Source organism: Pseudopodoces humilis, chromosome 3 (assembly GCF_049639895.1).
Source record: "Pseudopodoces humilis isolate 2021_Gansu_Grassland_sample_001 chromosome 3, ASM4963989v1, whole genome shotgun sequence".
In the NCBI taxonomy this organism is placed as follows: Eukaryota; Metazoa; Chordata; class Aves; order Passeriformes; family Paridae; genus Pseudopodoces; species Pseudopodoces humilis.
This window is the reverse complement of record NC_142202.1, coordinates 112,227,159-112,244,812: the sequence shown is the minus strand read 5'-3', so window position 1 is coordinate 112,244,812 and position 17,654 is coordinate 112,227,159. Positions and strand designations below refer to the sequence as shown.

Here is a 17,654-nt window from a genome sequence, read left to right as displayed (position 1 = left end):
GGGAATAAAAGATGAAGAAGACAAATGCTGGTATTTAAGACCACAAAATCAATATTACTCCCACCCTGGCTCTTTTTTGAGTCAGAAAAAAGAGTTTTTACAGCCATTTCTCTTAGATCTTGCTAACAGAATCCCTAATAAGAGTGCAGTAAATCCAAATCCTCCCTCCACTGGCAAATACTGATCAATACAAATTACCTCTCAAATTTTATTGTTGCAGACATTTAGAGGAGTCTGGATTCACTTAGGGCCTGAAATTGTCCGTGTAAAGATCGAACAGAGAGGAACAATTCAGCCACAACAATTGAGCCATTCCTTTATAAACATAAAGCCTCTACCTCCACAAAAGGGATGGGGCAGAGTGTACAATCCATGGATCCTGTTAAAATGATCAAGGAGACCGCTAATTCCTCATCTGGGGCTGTGCTGGGATGGGATATTCCCATGTGGAATTTGGTAAGATACCACATGTTGGTTCTGGGATACTAGAATAACAAATCTAAGCTAAACAAATTGCTGGTTTATTCTCCACAGTATTTCAGCAAGGCATTGTGGAGCTTCAGTCTGAGCCTATTTAGACAGTTGAACCTTGGATATAATGGATAGAGGGGCTTGGAAGTGAAAGTCACCCCCTGCCTTGCCAGCCTGTGCTGACAAATATTTGGGATCTCCAGTTTTTGACTTTGCAGTCAGAGCAACTGCAAAGTAACACCTTTAAAAAGATCTTTTAGTTAGTGCAGCAATAAAAGGCTGCAGGAGAGACTTCAGCAAGAGCCTGGACACTCCATTCTCACTAACTTCAGCAGGAACTGATGTCCAAATCCATCCCTACAAACCTGGAGCATTTCAGCCCACATTCCTTGCTCCTAACGGAGGGAAAGTATTCCCTGTTCACTCAGACTGGATGTTAGGGAGCAAACTGCCACCACAAGAACTGTGCCAGGACTGTGTAGGAGGAGATAAGATGAACATCTACTGCTCCATTTAAGTGGAATTAAACAAGGAAGGAGAAATGTTTCAGGTTCTCTGCAGAGCTGAACATGTGTCTGGTTTTATTCAGCAGAGCAGAACAAGGAATGAGTTCAAAACACGCAACATAAATCATAAAACAAAAATTTCCATGCAGAGAGAATGCAAAAGCTTCAAACAACTGAGTGTAGAGAGTGAGGAGAAATAAAAATAGTAATTGTAAAGACAATGAAGATGCTTTTATTTACCCTCTTGTGACAGTAATAAAGGCATAGTTAAGTGAAATGCCAAATACAATCTGATTAAAGGAAGGAATTATTCTGTTCTACTACACATCAGGCACTGCTGGAACTCATTGCTACAAGGGACAACATTGAGGATTTGGGGGATTTTTTGCCTTCTTTGTTTTTAAATCTTGCTGTTTATACAACTAACAGGAACATCAAATTTCAGGACCAGCAGCATGCTGGGCTGGGCTTGTTCTGTGGATAATTAGAAGCTTATTTCCTGGCCTGTCCCTCTCTGATGTATCATGCCAGGCATGTTATTAATGCTTCCTAAGAAGTAAGAGGCATGTCTGAGTAATTCCCTATTTTCTTCCAACAACCGAGCAGTTAAGCACATCTTTTCATGATGGGCAATTTCAGCACAGGTTACATTGCACAAGCCTAGCATTACTTTGAAAAAAGCCAAGCAATTCTCCACTAACAACCTCTCCGATAGAAACCATCATTCACTGTCTGCTTCTGATACTCATTAAAAATCCCCTGAAGTGCCAGTAAGCAAAGCTCTTGCCTGGGGGAGGGGGTTGTGGAGGCTCAGGGCTGTGCTGGGAAGAGGTTTTATGGATATTTCACACTGTGTGAATGAAATTCAGTGTCAGGTGTGAGATTTCGGAGATTTAACAAGGGACCCGAGGCACATGCTGAGCACCAGGGGGGGGCCCTGGCAGGGAGATCCTGTGGGATGTTCCATCCTGCACCTGGAACAGGCACGTTCCTCCCTCTGAGCAGGGAAGCTGAGCTGGGATCCACTGCTGGGAGGCCTTTCCTACATAATTACCCTGATCCACACAAGAAGCACAGAGCAGTTATTGCAAAGCTGTTCCAATAATTTGGCAAAATCTCACAATCAACAGGCCCCCAGAGAATATAAAACGTCCCAGGAATTAGAGGACAGAGTTATCACTCTATAAACATAAAGACCCATTGTATAAGATGGGTTAATTAATCCAGTCTTTGACAGCTGCATGTTTGGCTTCTCATTTTTGGATGGGTTTTCACTTAAATCTGCCAGTTCCAGTGAATATTGTAAACCAGAATGTGGGATGTCAGTGAATCCAATGACACTGTGCATCAACAAGGACACCCCAAAAAGCAGGGATGGAGGGCAAGACAGAAAGCACAGCCAGCAGCAAGGCTGCAGAGCCTTGTACTCAGAGAATTTGGAATTGATTTATCAGTGGGAATGAATTTTTTGGTTATAAAATAAGTGGTGAACAGGTGGCTTGCCCTGCAGTCCACATTATTCTTGGTAACAGATTATACATAATTCACTGCACATCCTGCTTGAAACACATTCAAGCATCTGGAAAGAGTGAGGGCTCCTGGTCAGATCCTACTCCCAACAACGCCTTTGAAGCACCTACAGATGATGGATATGATGGCTAATGGCAATTTCCAGAACAAGTCCCTGGATGAGATATCTCAGAGGAAAAAAAACACCCAGTGTCTGTAAAAACATTGAATTTCTGGGCTCTTAAACCTGCCATGGCCACTCTGCACATCTCATCAGTCTGGACCACAGCAACTAAAAGAGCCAGGTTTCTGCATGTCCCAAGGGGCTCAGTGGCTCACAGGAGTAGGATTTAGCTAAAATTCTCTGTCCTGTTTCTTCCTTTCCCAGCCTGCCTCTTGTTTACTTCGGTGGGAAAGCTACCTGTTCCCAGGGGAGAATTTCCTGTCCTGATACGTGAGGTAACTTTGAAGGCACCAGTTATATTTACTGTCTGCTTGGCTAAAGCATCCCCTCAAATTTTAATTTTGTTGCAGGGAAATCCTCCAAATTTAGGAGCCTCATTCCTCTTTGCTTCATTACAATGTTCAAGTAATTTCATTTAAGATTGCCACAGACAGCACTCAGTGCTGCGAACTTTAAATTTTGATATCAAAATCTCTCTTTCAAGATACCATTCCTACTGCAGCAGACATGGTGCCTGCTTCAGTGAGGAAGGAAGGAGCTGGCATGACTAAGCTGTCTCTGACAACAAGCTCTTAGTTTCACAGACTTGGAAATAAACTGCTTGGACAAAGGGAATGCTCGTGGTTGCAGTTGATAAGAGCAAACATCCCACACCAGATCTCCTTCTGCGGGGGAAGGAGTGAGCCAGGCCAGCCTGTGCAAGTGATAGGCTGGAATAAACAGGGTAATTTTGGAGTTTAGGGAACACCATCACTCATTCCTCCCCCACGCTCCCAAATTCATCACAGAAAGCAAAGGAAAGAAACACGTTTATGAAAAATTAAACAAAACTTAAACAGCTGTAGAAGGGTTCATCAGAAAAACAACAGCTACACTGTGTGGACTGTGATCCAGAAAGTGAACAAGACCATGGTTAACTCACCTCAGCGTGGGGAAAAGGAGGTTCTGGAAGGTACACCTTTGTTTGTTTGTTATGACACAACCTTTAAAAGAAAAGGAAATCAGCCAGAGTTAGAGATGCAGCCCATCCTGCAGCATCTGCTGCCATCTACTGTTACACTTTTGGAGAAAACTGGTTTGGATCTGAGGCACCAGGTGCAAAATCACCCATTTGTCCTGTTGCTGCCAGAGATTCTGGTTGGAGGTCCTGCACCTACAGGACACAACCCCTCAGTCCCAGCAGGATCACACCGAGAAGCTGCAGGGCAGCTGAAGGTAATTCTCTACACACTGGAACTGCACACTCTGCTGCCCAAGATAAATCTGTAACTCTGCATCCACAGTGGTTCCTCATCCAGATCTCAGCAGCTTCTGCAAAGTCAAATCATCTGTCAACAGAAAAATGCCACTTGCTTCATCCCACTTCTTGGCAGTGACTTGGTCCTTTTGCTCATTCTAATCTAATTCCCCTATGCGTTTCATTATTGCAGTTCAATGTTGGTGAGCTGCCTCTCCCCACGGCCCAAGGCTCACTGTGACCTGGCATTTTCCATCAATCACTTTTATCTTTAAAACAGATATTGAGAGCTGTTGATGAGCTCTACCCAGACTCCTGATTCATCCTATTACAGCAGCTAAAAAAAGCTGTTTGTCAGAGGTCTGGGTGACGTTACAATGATCTGCAGTGACACTGTCCTGGTGGCTTTTCTGGGAAGCACTGCCTGGCTCACACTTGCACGTTATTAAAAAAATATGAGCCTGGGTCAAACTAATTTTGATAAAGTCTAAGGGGTACTAAGAGCAAGGCATTTCCTTTAGCTGAGTAAAGGGTATAATATTAAAGGCTGGAATCCCTGAATATCAGCCACAGTTCTGACCCCAAACTTCTATTTTACAGATGTTCACCCTCTGCCTCCATTTCCATGTAAATCCACCAGTTTTCAATCCTCTTTACAATTCTCCTGAGGGATCAATTACCACAAGATTTCCAGGACCTGTCTTTTCTTTCCTGAACTCCAAAATCTGGAGAGGAAGAAGAGGAGAGCTACCTTATTGTATTTAATATTCTAGAGCATGTCTCCATTGGTAAGAATTTGGGAAGAGTTCCGAGTGGTTGGGTTCTGCTTTCCAGGGCTCAGAATCACAGAATGGCTGAGGTTGGGAGGAACCTCCTGAGATCACCAAGTCCAAGCCCTGCTCAAGCACTCCCAGCAGAGAGTGATCCAGGACTGTGTCCAGTTGGATTTCGATGTCTCCGCAGCAAAATCTCCTGACATCTCTCTGCACAGAGGCTGCAGTGTTTCACAGAATCATGGAATGGAAGGGATCTGAAGGATCATTCAGTTCCAACCCTCTGCCATGGGCAGGGACACCTTCCACCACCCCAGGTTGCTCCAAGCTCCATCCAACCTGGCCTTGGACACTTCCAGGGCTGGAGCAGTCACAGCTTCTCTGGGCACCCTGTGCCAGGGTCTCACCACCCTCATAGGGAAGAATTTCTTCCCAATATCCCATCCATCCCTGCCCTCTGGCAGTTTAAATCCCCTGCCCTGATGGAATTTCACGTGTTTTAATTTGTTCTGCAAGCAGGCCCTGCTGAACAGACTGAGCCCTCATCCTCATTACTTCCCATCAGGTGTTTCTACACAATGGTCAGATCCTCCTGAGCTTTCTGCTCTCCAGGCTGGAGAGCCCCAGCTCCCTCAGCCTCCCCTCATCTCCATGGCCCTGTGCTGGCCTCATTCCAGAAATCCCACATCCTTCTGGTACTGGGGAGACCAGAACTGCACAGAACACCATCCATGTGGCCTCAGCAGTGCTGAACAGAGCATGATCTCCTCTCCTGACCTGCTGGCTCTGCTCTGCCTCAGGCAGTCCAGGACACTCTTGGCCTTTTCTTGCCATGGCTCAGCAAAATTAAGCTTTAAAACTCTATTTTGCTTGGCCAGGGACATCATGGTAGAATTTGGGGGTGCTAAGACTCGCAAACAAGCACAGCTAAAACTGTGACTCAAGTCAGGAACATAATTTACTCATTAGGGTAAGCACCAAAAGGCAGAGATTGAGTTTGCACATTCTATAGGAAATGATCCTTCCCTAATTATAGAACATGTTCTCTCACACACACCCACCCCCTGGTGACTCCAGGAACGTGTTCACAATCCTAACCAGGTGTATTTTAGAATCTGTCAGGTAGAGATAACCTGCACCTGCCTCTTCCCACAGCTGAGGGTGCACTTGGGGCTGCCCTGGCACACCTACCACTCAGCAAAGATCTGGGAGAACTCCAGGGAGCTGTTGGCAACAGGTGAGATGAAATAAAAGGGGACGTTGGAGAGTCCTGCAGAGTCAATGTACTGATAGAGACACTCCAGCAGGTCGTAGATCACTCCAGAGGGGTAACAGGGAACCAGGACATTGCCTCCATTCCGGACAGTCATCGCTAAGGGAGACACAACGAGAGAAATCAACTCACTCAGTTCTTATTTAAACTTTCAATCAATTCCTTTCATCCAAATATTATATAAACCAGCTTTTGCATGAATTAGCACAACACATTATGCACATGGGTTGGGAAGAAAACCTCTGATCATTAAATACATTTATTTCCTGCCTTCTCCAGGCTCAATGGAGCCATTCTACTCCTTTAGCTGGGGGCACATGACAGCCTGAGCACATGGAAAACTCCTGACAGGAGAGGGCAGCCGTGCATTGGCACAGGAGGATAAAGGAGTGACACAAACCACCTCACCATCAAAATAAACCCTGTTCCATCTCTCGGCTGCCTCCAGAGAGGAAGGACAACAGCTCCCAGGTCTCAGCCAAAGGCACTGCAGATGGTGCGCTGTTCAGCGCTTGGATTTCAGATGAAAAGCCAAAAGTGTGGTTATTTCAAACAGCCCTCAGAGCCAGAAATGGTTGATGGAATGTTTGTCCTTTTTAAAAACTCTAAATTTTTCTGTCCTTTCTGTATAACAGGAGCAATTTCCAACTTGCAGGCAGTGTGGGACTAGATAAAAATGAGGAGAAGAAAAAGGAAATATAGGTTTACTCTGTAACTGAGACAGATCTGAGTACAACAGCAAAAGCAAACAGACCAAACACCACGTTCTTCTGGCAGAATGAATTACAAAAATACTGCACCTTCTGGGAAAGGAGAAATACTTTGTTCAGCTCAGTGAGCAATTTCACCTGTGGTCATGGGGTAAAACCATCCACTGCTGTTAACTGCAGTGCAGCAGCAGTTACATCATGCACCAAGCATTCCACAAAAAGCGTGGAAGAGCCTGAAAATACAAATATTGCATCCCCCTCCCCAAACCACTTTCTTGACTTCCAATTTCTTGCTGAGCTTTGTTGGGGTATGGATTTAGCACTTTAAGGAAGATTTTTTCTGGCTGAATGTTTAAGTTTTATGGAGTTCAGGGAGATGCACAGCCTAGTAGGATTTTTCACATGCATTTGTGGTTGTTTTACTCCTTGCAGCAGTCAGTGCCTCTGACACGGTGCTATCAACAACTGCTGATCAAAGGCCCCTTGTTTATCACTTATAGTACAACTACAGGGTAGTGGATTTATTTCTCCAGGCCATATACAAACTATACCATCCAAATATTTGTGGAGATGAACAGCAATAGTTCACATTTGTCCAGAACTCGAGATGTTCCCAAACATCCCAGCAATGTGTGACATTATCCCCCTCACATGGGCAAATCTAAACTATCCCAGCTGTAAACAGGATGTGAAGAGAGCAATGGGGAGGTTAAGAACAACATTTTCAAAGCCATCTGGAGGTGGAAGTTGAGGCTGTGGCTCCAGGACCTGAATTTACACTCAGACATCACACACCCAAAAATTCTGCAGAGGAAAGGCAAGTACCTACACCCACTGCAGCAGGACTGGTGCACAGGCCAGGGATAGGATACAAAATAGAGGTTAAAGAATGTGTCAGGCCACAAAAAAAGTGAGTTCCATTCCTTTGTGGTGCTTTGATTGGGTGCCCACCAAAGCTCCTCTATCACTCAAGCTGGACAGGGGAGAAAATGTAACAGAAAGCTTGTGGGGAGAGCTAAAACCAGGGAGAGATCACTGACTAATTACTATTGTGGACAAAATGGACTAGTGGAAATTATTTTTATTTATTATACCTCTCTCCACAGGGTACAGGCCTGGCCAGGACCCTACTCCAGTGTGAGCTTCCCAGGGGCTCACAGCCTCCTTCAGGAATCCCCCTGCTCCAGTGTGGGGTCTCCAGGGGCTGCAGGTGGATTTCTGCACCCTCCTGGGCCCCCTTGGGCTGCAGGGACACAGCTGCCTCTCCCTGGGCTCCACCCTGGGCTGGAATCTCCAGCTCTGCTGGAAGCAGCTCCTGGCTCTTCCTCCTCACTGCCCTGGGGGTCTGCAGGGCTGTTCCTCACTTACCCTCACTCTCCTCTTCCCTGGCTGCAACTGCTCCTGCACAGTAACTTCTTTCCCCCTCCTCACTCCGTTATCCCAGAAGTGCTGCCACCTCTGATGGGCTTGGCCTTTGCCAGCAGCAGGTCCATCCTGGAGCCAGCTGGGATGGGGGAAACTTCTGGAAACTCCTACAGGAGCCATCCCTGTAGCCCTACACTACCAAAACTTGACCATGCCAAATCCAACAGAGCCTGGATTCCCAGCTCTCCCTTCCCCACAGCCAGTGGTTCCCTGGAAACCTCAAGCCTTCTCTGCTGAAAACAAGCACAAGTTCAAGATTCCTGGGGCCACAGAGGAAATAAGGGAGGGTAAAGTCTTGGAGGAGATTCAGCCTGAGTTTGTCCCCAGCAAAACTGCAGAGCTGGTGAGCAGTAATGGATATAAAATCACAATCCAGGGAGTGGAGAATAATTCCAGCCAGGTGCCCACCAGGCCAGGGATGCACAAAGGGATAGGAATCAACTCCCAGCTTCTGCAAAACAGGAGTGGAAACCTTTCCAAGAATATTGCTTTCCACACAAGCAGAAGGTCCAGTCTGGCTCTCTGCAGCCCTACAACAACTTTTCAGAGTTGTCAGTAAGAGGACACATCTCTCTGAAAGTTGTTTAAAGCCCAATTTATCTTGGTGACTGATGGATGCTCTCTCCTGATGAAAGTTGTAAAATAATCTTGGCATTTCAAATTTAGTCTCCTTCAGCAGCAGCTCCATAACAAGTTGTTCAATTTGCAGCTCACAAAGAGATCCTTGCTTCCCCAACAGCTGCCACCACAAGGTCGAGTTGGCACCTAAAAAGCAAACTGTGCTCTTTTCTGCTCTCCATAAACACACACAGCCTCACACTCACACAAAATATCACCAACTGTCCCCACAGACAGACTGGCAGCTTTGCTGCTGGTGCCCAAGGCAATGTGGAAATAAAATTGCTCTCCTTGAGCTGCAGAGTGCTGGAGCAGCAGGGCTGAGCAGGGAAAAATGGGGCTTGGGGTGAACTGAGAGGAAGCTGGAGGTGGGACAGAGTGTGGGGAGGAAATTGTGTGTGCCTTGGGAATCCTGGGAATCAGGGCTGCAGCTCCACATGCTGGGATGAAAACAGAGATCCATGTGGAATTCTCACACTTGCATTTCTGTGCTTCACATCCCTCCTTCACAAGCATGCTGGTACCTCCTCATACACACTTTCAGTGAATTTTGCTCTCCTTTAGAGATTTCACCATGAGTATTCCGAGCTGCTTGTGCACTCCCTTGAACATTATGGAACTGAGAAAACACAGGTGAAAACTACTGTGCTCTGCCTGACTACTCAATTGCTTTTCCCAGCAACCCATTGCTTTTGGACTTTTTTAAATATTTGAAAGAAAACTGAGTCTCTATTTTCCTGATGTTGGGTAGATAAATACAGCTGGTATCATGTAAAAGACAGCCCTAAACTGCATTCATATAGAACTATTTAATTTCTTCAGACTGCTGTTTTTTGGCAAGTACCACTCAAATTCCAGATTCTTACAATGGCATTATTTTAAGCATGTATCTTCCTTTGCTCTTTAATGATTTTTCTCATTTCTCTGAGTTTGTCTCCTTCAAGATGGAAGCTGGCTTGAGGACCTGCAAACCCCTGAAAATAGTTCAGAATGTTTCTGTAAACCAGAACAAGTTGTGCAGACAAACAGCCACCTGCACTGACACATGTAACACGTTTATTTATACACAGTCAACTTGTGGATTCTGCTTTGGCCCAACTACAGCTCTAAGACTTTAATTTGTAGATGCATTTTAATTAATAGTCTCACTACTGTTTACTCAGTGTGATAGGAGGGGATTGTGCCACCGTCTGCCAGGGGGACAGTGACCCCCATGAAGGTCCAGGAGGGACAGAGAAGGGCAGCACATCTGGATTTACCAAAACAAGGTCACCAGAGCTCATCTGTGGCAGCTCACAGGGTAATGAAATTCACAATGTTTAAAAACAATGAAGACATAGGTGAAATACACACACAAATGTAAAAACACACATTTAGGAAAGGAAGTCTCAGGTGTTAACACAGCCTCAAGGGGAGGTTGAACAAAACCACTGGACATCATAAACTACACAATCACATCTAATCCAGGAAATTCCTGAAATAAAATACTTAAAAGATCATGAGAGGAAAGTATCCCAGAATTTCACCCTGCTCTCCTACTCTTCTTCAGGCATCTGCACACAGTCCCTCTTGGAGCCAGGATGTTGGCAGAGAGGATCTTCAGTAAAACCCATGATTATCATTCTTATAAAATGCCAAAATGTGCTCTATTAACAGATATTTAGGATCATTGAGTGGGTTGGGTTGAAAGGGACCTCAGGGATCATTCATGGGCAGGGTCCCATTCCAACAGACCAGGAATTTAGTCTGATTTAGGTTTGTCATGTCTTTTGGTAACCTTACTCAGGATCCTCCTCCTATCATGAGCTTTTTAGTTTTATTTGTAAAAAGCAGAGACTTTAAAACAAAGGGAAGATCTCTGATAAAAGAACAGGCAACATAGAGCAGGACAGACATGGAAAAGTGGTTTGATGAAAGAAGCATGAGAGCACAGAGGAACTGAGCAGGGGGAAGGGGAGAAAAGGAGAGAACAGCACTGGATGTGACATTCCAAAGAGGCTGGAAAATGCTGCCATTCACACTGCTATCACAGCTTTGCAATTATCAGCTTTTCCAGCTGTGAAAGCGTCTGATTAGGTTTTATATTTCTGGGGGGTCTATAAATATATCTTGACTTTTTTTTTTTTTTTTTTAAAACAGAGATTATGCTGTTTGCTTTTGATATATTTAAAAGTCAGGTGTAAGAAGGGAAGCAGATGTGCTTGTTTTCAAAACTGAAAGTCATAAAAAAGCATGTAAAGATTTTACTCTGGCTGATACACAGGAAGGAAACAGTAATATTTCAGCTGGGAACAATATCCACGTAGCCTGTTGGCAGCCAAGTGACATACTTAGCAAACCAGGAGCAGCAGATGATTAAATCTCATTATACCTGTTCCATTCCAAAACATTTTAGGTACAACTTGTGTCTCTCCAAGCACTTACTGTATTAATGACATCAGGAGCACATCGTAAAATCTAAACAGGTAGTTTTATGCCAGGAGCTATAGCTGGACAACTTATTCAATTCCAGGAATCTCAGAATTATTTCCCACCCAAAGCCATGAATAAGATGATAAAAGAGGCAGGAGATTTCTCTCAGTGACCTACCCAGGTTGCTGCAGAACTCTCCCACCATTCCATCGGGGTTGGCAGTGGGGATCTGGGTCAGCCCTGTCAGGATGAGAACGTCGCTGTTTTTAAGAGAAGCCTGGTCCATGGGCTGGAACAGAGCAGAAGGAAATGAAATCAGGAATGGGAGTTTCTCCATAATAGACACAGTCACCAAACATTTCACACTCCACACTCCTCCATCTGTGGAAATCTAACTTGTTTTATACTGGTATTTTATTAAAGCAGAATGAAAATGCAAACCCATTTCTCTGCATTAGCAAACAGAAAGTAGATACTCAGAAATTAGACATTTGTCTAAACACATATTCTTGATATTGAAAATGTAGCATGATCCAATCTTGATAATGTAAAACCCAATTCTCTCTCTGCAGATGGTGAAAAGGTAACTTTGAGTCTCACTCCAGGTTGGGATGCCCTTCCCACAGCTACTGATTAAGCAAAAGTGCGCAACTGCTGGCAGCTGTGTGGTATTTTATGGTTATTTACTCTCAATAAACAACTCTCTGCAGTCTCACCAACCAGGAAAGATTTCTGCCAGAAGAGACAGATGAAGAGATTTCCTCTGCTGAATCTCCAAGACCACTGTAAGGTCAATTCCCCTGCTCACAGCTCTCCAGAGCCATTCTGAAGCAGTTGAGAAGGACCCTGCTCTGTTAAACATGCAGGGGAATTTCCTATCAGCTCTGAGAGGAGTTTAAACTGTGTGCCCCCTCGTAGGATCACACCTGACACCTGAGATTTATCACAATCTTCGACTCTCTCCAGTGTGTCAATGGAAATGAAATGCCAATAATGCAATAAAAAATAATATGGAATCTGCCTGTGATAATGTACATAATGATTATGGCATATTAGATCCACATAATTTCAGATGCCATTGCACTGAGAGGGCCTGCATTGATTTTTGTGGGTTAATGTAAAGAAAATGTCTTAAAAGGCTTTTAGTGACATGTCTGAACCTGTGCTGTCAACTCCTGTTCTCTGCTTCAGTGGCAACGGTGTCAATTCCAGCCTCAGGAGAGGGGGAGGCAAAATTTCAATGGAAACCATCTGCCAGAAGAACAGGGAACAGTCAGTGGTGCCAGGCTTAAATCCCAATTCACTGGAAAAGCAGCTCTGGATATGTTCAAACTATATCCTTTTCTAAAACAAATGCAGTGACTGTTTTCACACTCTGCTAAAAAACATGGGAATTTCATTATGAACTTCTCATTATGATCCTATGGAGAACCAGGACAGAAAAACAACTTTTCACTCCCTAAGAAATGATTTGTTGCTCACAATTCTGACTCTGTGCCACTTGAGATACTGTTATCACTACATATTGTCCGTCAAACATCAAAGAGAGGATGAAGAGCTGCTTGGAAGCTCCCAAAACCCACATACAGAAACACCAGATTGTAGCAGCCTGTGCTGGTACTCACAGGGATTAACCCCAGGACAAAAACTATCCATTTTCTTCAAAAAGCATCTGGAAGCAAATGCAAGATATGAGGTAACATCTGTGATGTGGTAAATAACAAGGAAAGTACAAACTGAATGTGATTTTAACTATCTGTTAAACTACTCTTTCTGAAGATGTGCCCATGAGCAGTTCACACACACCATTCTCTGCCACTGGGACTGAATTTCCTTAAAAGCAGAGGTTTTACCAGAAGCTTCCAGAGAAACGCTTAACTCTGGAGAATGATGAAGCCTGGCCAGTCTGACCTGATAAACTGAATCGTATTTCATGTCAGTGAAGAGAAAACATTCTCAGTTACCAAATTACTTGGTACAGGGCAAAGTTTCTCGTCACAGAATTATCCCATTCACACATTGTTAAATACTGCTGCTCTTTCTCTAGGAGGGGATGAGGGCACAGCCCAGGATGGAATGAGGCTGATGTGAAACGGGGATTTAGAGGCTCTGATACATTTTGTGCACCTAAGGATGGCCCTACTATTAAGGATCATTTCATCTACTGTAGTTTCTCAGCTGAGAACAAGCTTTTAAGTGAGGGATGCTCAGAAGAAAAGCTCTCCAGCAGACACCCACCTTGGGGGAAATCACTTACTGATCAAAAACCTGACACATCTTCTAAATTATTTTTAAATACCTCCTGCAATAATGCTTTTAACTATTTTGACAACTTCTGAAGCGCATGGCACTGCAAACTTCAAGCCTTTCTTTGCACTAAGAATTTATGGATCTAGAGAGAATTAATTTACTGGAAATTACATCTACAGCACTATAAAGACTTTGCCCTTAGCAGAGCAGGGTGGAAAAGTTGGCAGCCACTGAGCTATCATTCCTCCTAAGGAAGGATGTTTCAGAAGTGATATAAAGCAGTCTGTGAACTGTCTGTGAAGATTCTTCAGTCAAATATGGATTTTTAAAAAAAGTCACTAATGCTCTTTTGTTTAACTCTGTTGAAAATTTCCTCTTTAAAGTGAAAGACAATTCCACAATTTTAAGTGAACATCAAATCACCAGTAACAAAGAATTTTAGTTATCTTTCCCTCATAGCTATTGATACCTGTAATTTGTCAGGGTATGTCTTATCAATGCCCATTAAGTCCAGGCACTGCTAACACAGTTACCTTCGAGTGGCTTTTATCCTAAACCTGATCCCAGCTGGAATAACCCCTTTTTTTTGGGACAAAATTTCCTCCTAAAGACTAAGAAAATCAGGGGCTGTACCTGAGGGTGTGTTGTAAGCAGAGAAGATCCTGAAACATAAGAAACTTTTTCATAGTGTGACTGGATAATCCAGTTGGAACTCCCAAGAGCGTAGCCCGAGCTCAGAGGGGTGACCTGCACAGCACCAAACAGCTCCTGAAACACAGTGAGAGACATTAACTTGAGGGAGCCCCAAAAGAAATCAGGACAGGTCATTTCATCATCAGTGATAGGAGTTTTAAAAGCAGTTGTGCTGCTCAAAGCCTTTATGAAGCTGTTCTGCTGTGAATTACATCTCCTGGTTTTACCCACCCATGTCTAGCAGGACACACACTCTGAGAAAAGCTTTTCCTGAGGCAGGGCCTCCATAAAGTCTCACTTCCATGAGAATTTTATGGTATCTGAGTTCACACTGAACAATAACACCTCAAAATGAAGGAATCAACCAGGGTCTTGATCCTCTGCCCGCCTCTGCTGGACTGAAGAAGTTTGTGGGAGCTTTGTATCTTTGAAGACTCTATTCTCCTTTAGTCAAATTAAATTGGTAGAGAAGGAAGGACAAGTACTTCTATATTGATATGAAACTCTGCTTGAGTTGCAAATTTTACTGTGCAAAACAAGCTTAACCTCAAACTCACTCGCTTTCTAACTTTATTTCTTCCTAAATGCTTCTTCTTGTTGATTTAGCAACAACACCCAGCAAACTCAATTCACATTTGAGTTTCAGTGTAAGCAACCTGACAGTTGCCTCCTTCCCAGGTGTCATTAGGAATTGTATTCCTTCATCTATACCCAGGAATGTGGAATACTTGTTTAGAGAAAGGAAAATAAACCTTCATGTACTCCCTAATGTGATCCACCTTCTGGTTACTGAATAATAGAACAAGCATCTGATTCATGCAATACTAATGATTTTCTTAGTATTTTAATACATATTTGGATGCCTTGAAAAACAAGGCAGGGAGCCTTGTATTCCTCAGAGTGTATAAACTAAGGCTCTAAAGTTTGATTATTTGCAAAGTTAGCTTTGGGAAGAGAAAAAATATATGTTTTTTTCCCTAGTAAATATAAAAGAATGATTGGCTCAGATGCACAGATCTAAAATTAGGGGAGATGCAGCCACACTGTGAGGACAGTCAAAAATGAACTGTGACAATCCATGGATAATGAGGATTCACAACTTACTTTAACTCGTATTTTTATTTTTTATGGCCTCTGAGCAGCAGAACTATGTATCATGGTCCAAACAAGAGCAGGGATCATGGCCCACATGCTGCCTACAATCTCAGTGGGATGTGCAGACTGTGGAATTGTTGGTTCAGTTCATTCTGGAAACTACACTGGATTATAGTCAACAGCATTACAGACAATAACTCTTAGCTGGGAGCCTTGGGAAAGGAGTTTCTGAAGTTCACACTGAACCATTAGGTTTTGTTTACAATCCCTAATTTACAGTATGAAACAGAGTGGAGGCTAAAGCACTCAAAAGATTCCCAGAAGTGAGATAGGGGAGCTGGGAAGGGGATGTGGCTTAGAGACAGAGAGGATACATTCACTCCCTGCATCCTCCCAGCTCTCAGTGGGCCAGCCATCAGCTCCAAATTTGAGGGCACGCCGCCTTAAAATTGGCCTCCCCAAGGAAGAGAAGAAACAAATGGATATTCCCTGATTTCACCAAACAAGAGCCCTTCCTGGGAGGCAGACTGAAGGGCAGTCTGTGCAATCCTGTCTTGCTTGCCTAGACCAGGGTAACTGGGTCCAGCACAAAATTTAGAGAGGAAAAAGCTGGGGAACAGTTGTTGGCGTTGCCCTGAGGGCAGCTGTCCAGGTACTCACGATTTTCTGGGAATAGCCCACCAGCTGGATCTTGCTGAGGGCTGCGTTCACCTCTGGCATGGTGTAGCACTTCCTCCACATGGACACCTCCACTGCGTCCTTCAGCGGGGCCGGCAGCAACCTGCAAACACCAGTGGGATGTTCTGTGGGATCCAGAACAACCTGGTGCTGGACCAGTTTCTACAACCATTTACATTCTCCAGATCTTTGATTTTACCCTTTTAAATTTTTATTTTCATTGTGCCTGGTACTTCAAAGTGAGGAGCAAGACTTTCTGCCTGCTGAGGAGCAGAGCCCTGCTTCCCAATCTGCCTCTCCCTGAGGATTGCTCTCCTCCTGCTCTGCTTGTTGCTGCTCTGCCCAGCCCTTGCATCAAAGAAGTAGCTGTGATCAAGGTGTTATCACAACTCTTGGGGTATTTTCACCACTGATGAAAGGTGCTGGCTGATCTGAGATGTCAGCATGAAATGCATCCCCAGCACTGGGATCTTGGATCGGTTCTATTTTTCATATCATAAAAATCTGAATAATACCCTAATAATCTGAAACCTAATCTGAATAATACCCTAATAATCTGAAACAATCTAGTGATTAAAGTACAGTTACCAGAACACGAGCAGGGATGGCTCTGCCCTGATTTCTGCCACTGGTCTCTTCCAAGAGCACATGTCCCTGCAGGTCCCTTCTCTGCCTTCAATCCCACTTCCCTTCCGAGTGCCCTGGCAGGGACAGACGAGCTGACACTGCAGAGCTCTTTGAAATCCCCTCCACGGAAGTATTTAAGATGTTTTACACCAAAGAAAGATCCATCCATTCTTCTCCTCGCAGACATTGCAAGTCAGCTGGCCAGCGTTGTCAAGGGAAGAAGTGAACTATAATGTCACAGGCTGGAAGAGGGATGGCTAACTTCTGGGAAATAAATCTTCCTTAGCAACATGAACTGAGGCAGGAAGCAGCACAGCTGCCAAATGCGTAAGAAGAATAGGATTTTTTTATTTTTTTTTGTATATTAAACCAATGCTAAATCAAAGGCTAATTCAAACCATTTTCCAAAGATTTATGGAAATTGGTCAAGTTTCTTTGATCAATTTGTTTAAAGGAATTTAATTTATTGTTATATCTACCAGGTCAGTGAACTCCTCCATAATTTAAGATACTGAAGAAAGGATTAAGGGCAGCTCTTGCCAAGACCACAGCACAGGTCGAGAACGATAACTGTAATTCCAGCACACGCTGGCTGAAAGCAGCCTGTGCTTCAGGAAACAAACAAAGCCTTCAAGGTCTTTTTTGGGAAGTCATAAGCAACAAAAGGCCACACAATATGGAGAGTTGTCCACCACTGCACTGAAGCAAATTGCCTGTAAAAGCCTTTAACCTACCATAAGAAGCATTTAGTGTTGGATGCTTTCAGGAGCTTCTCTTCTGGGAAGAGGAAAATGTTTCTCCAGGTAATGGAGAAAGTGGGGAATTGTCCTTGGTGACTGAAGGAAGTTTCTCTTAGCTTTGACTGTGGCTACACTGAAAATATTCTGATCCCTGGCAGAGACCAGTGGCACAAGTCTCCAGTGGTTTCATGAAGGTGAATGGCCATGAGGTGCTGGTCCCTCAGATGTGCCCCTGTCAGCATTCAGTCTGTCAACTCACTTCTAAAATCCCTACAGAGTTACCACAGGATATTTTGTGGTCTGGACTAAATCTGCTGCCTACCATGTAGGCAACATCCTGTAATCCTCACAACAACCAGACATGCGAGGGCAACTGCTGGGACAGCCACAAACAGGGAGGTACCACAAATCCATGTGGTTGAGGATACAAAATTCATGCTTAAAAAACTCAGG

The 17,654-nt window shown here is 44.1% G+C and overlaps 1 protein-coding gene across 1 annotated transcript in view; it reads right to left on the bottom strand.

The window, feature by feature from the left end:
* INTS9 (integrator complex subunit 9) overlaps positions 1-17,654 on the bottom strand; it is a 60,702-nt gene that overhangs the window by 23,691 nt on the left and 19,357 nt on the right. Inside the window, exons 7-11 of the mRNA XM_014257626.2 lie at positions 15,817-15,937; positions 14,002-14,136; positions 11,296-11,407; positions 5,872-6,052; positions 3,593-3,653 (exon numbers count right to left, since the gene is read on the bottom strand). Of these exons, the coding sequence (XP_014113101.2) occupies positions 3,593-3,653; positions 5,872-6,052; positions 11,296-11,407; positions 14,002-14,136; positions 15,817-15,937 (610 nt within the window). The remainder of the gene's footprint in view (positions 1-3,592; positions 3,654-5,871; positions 6,053-11,295; positions 11,408-14,001; positions 14,137-15,816; positions 15,938-17,654) is intronic.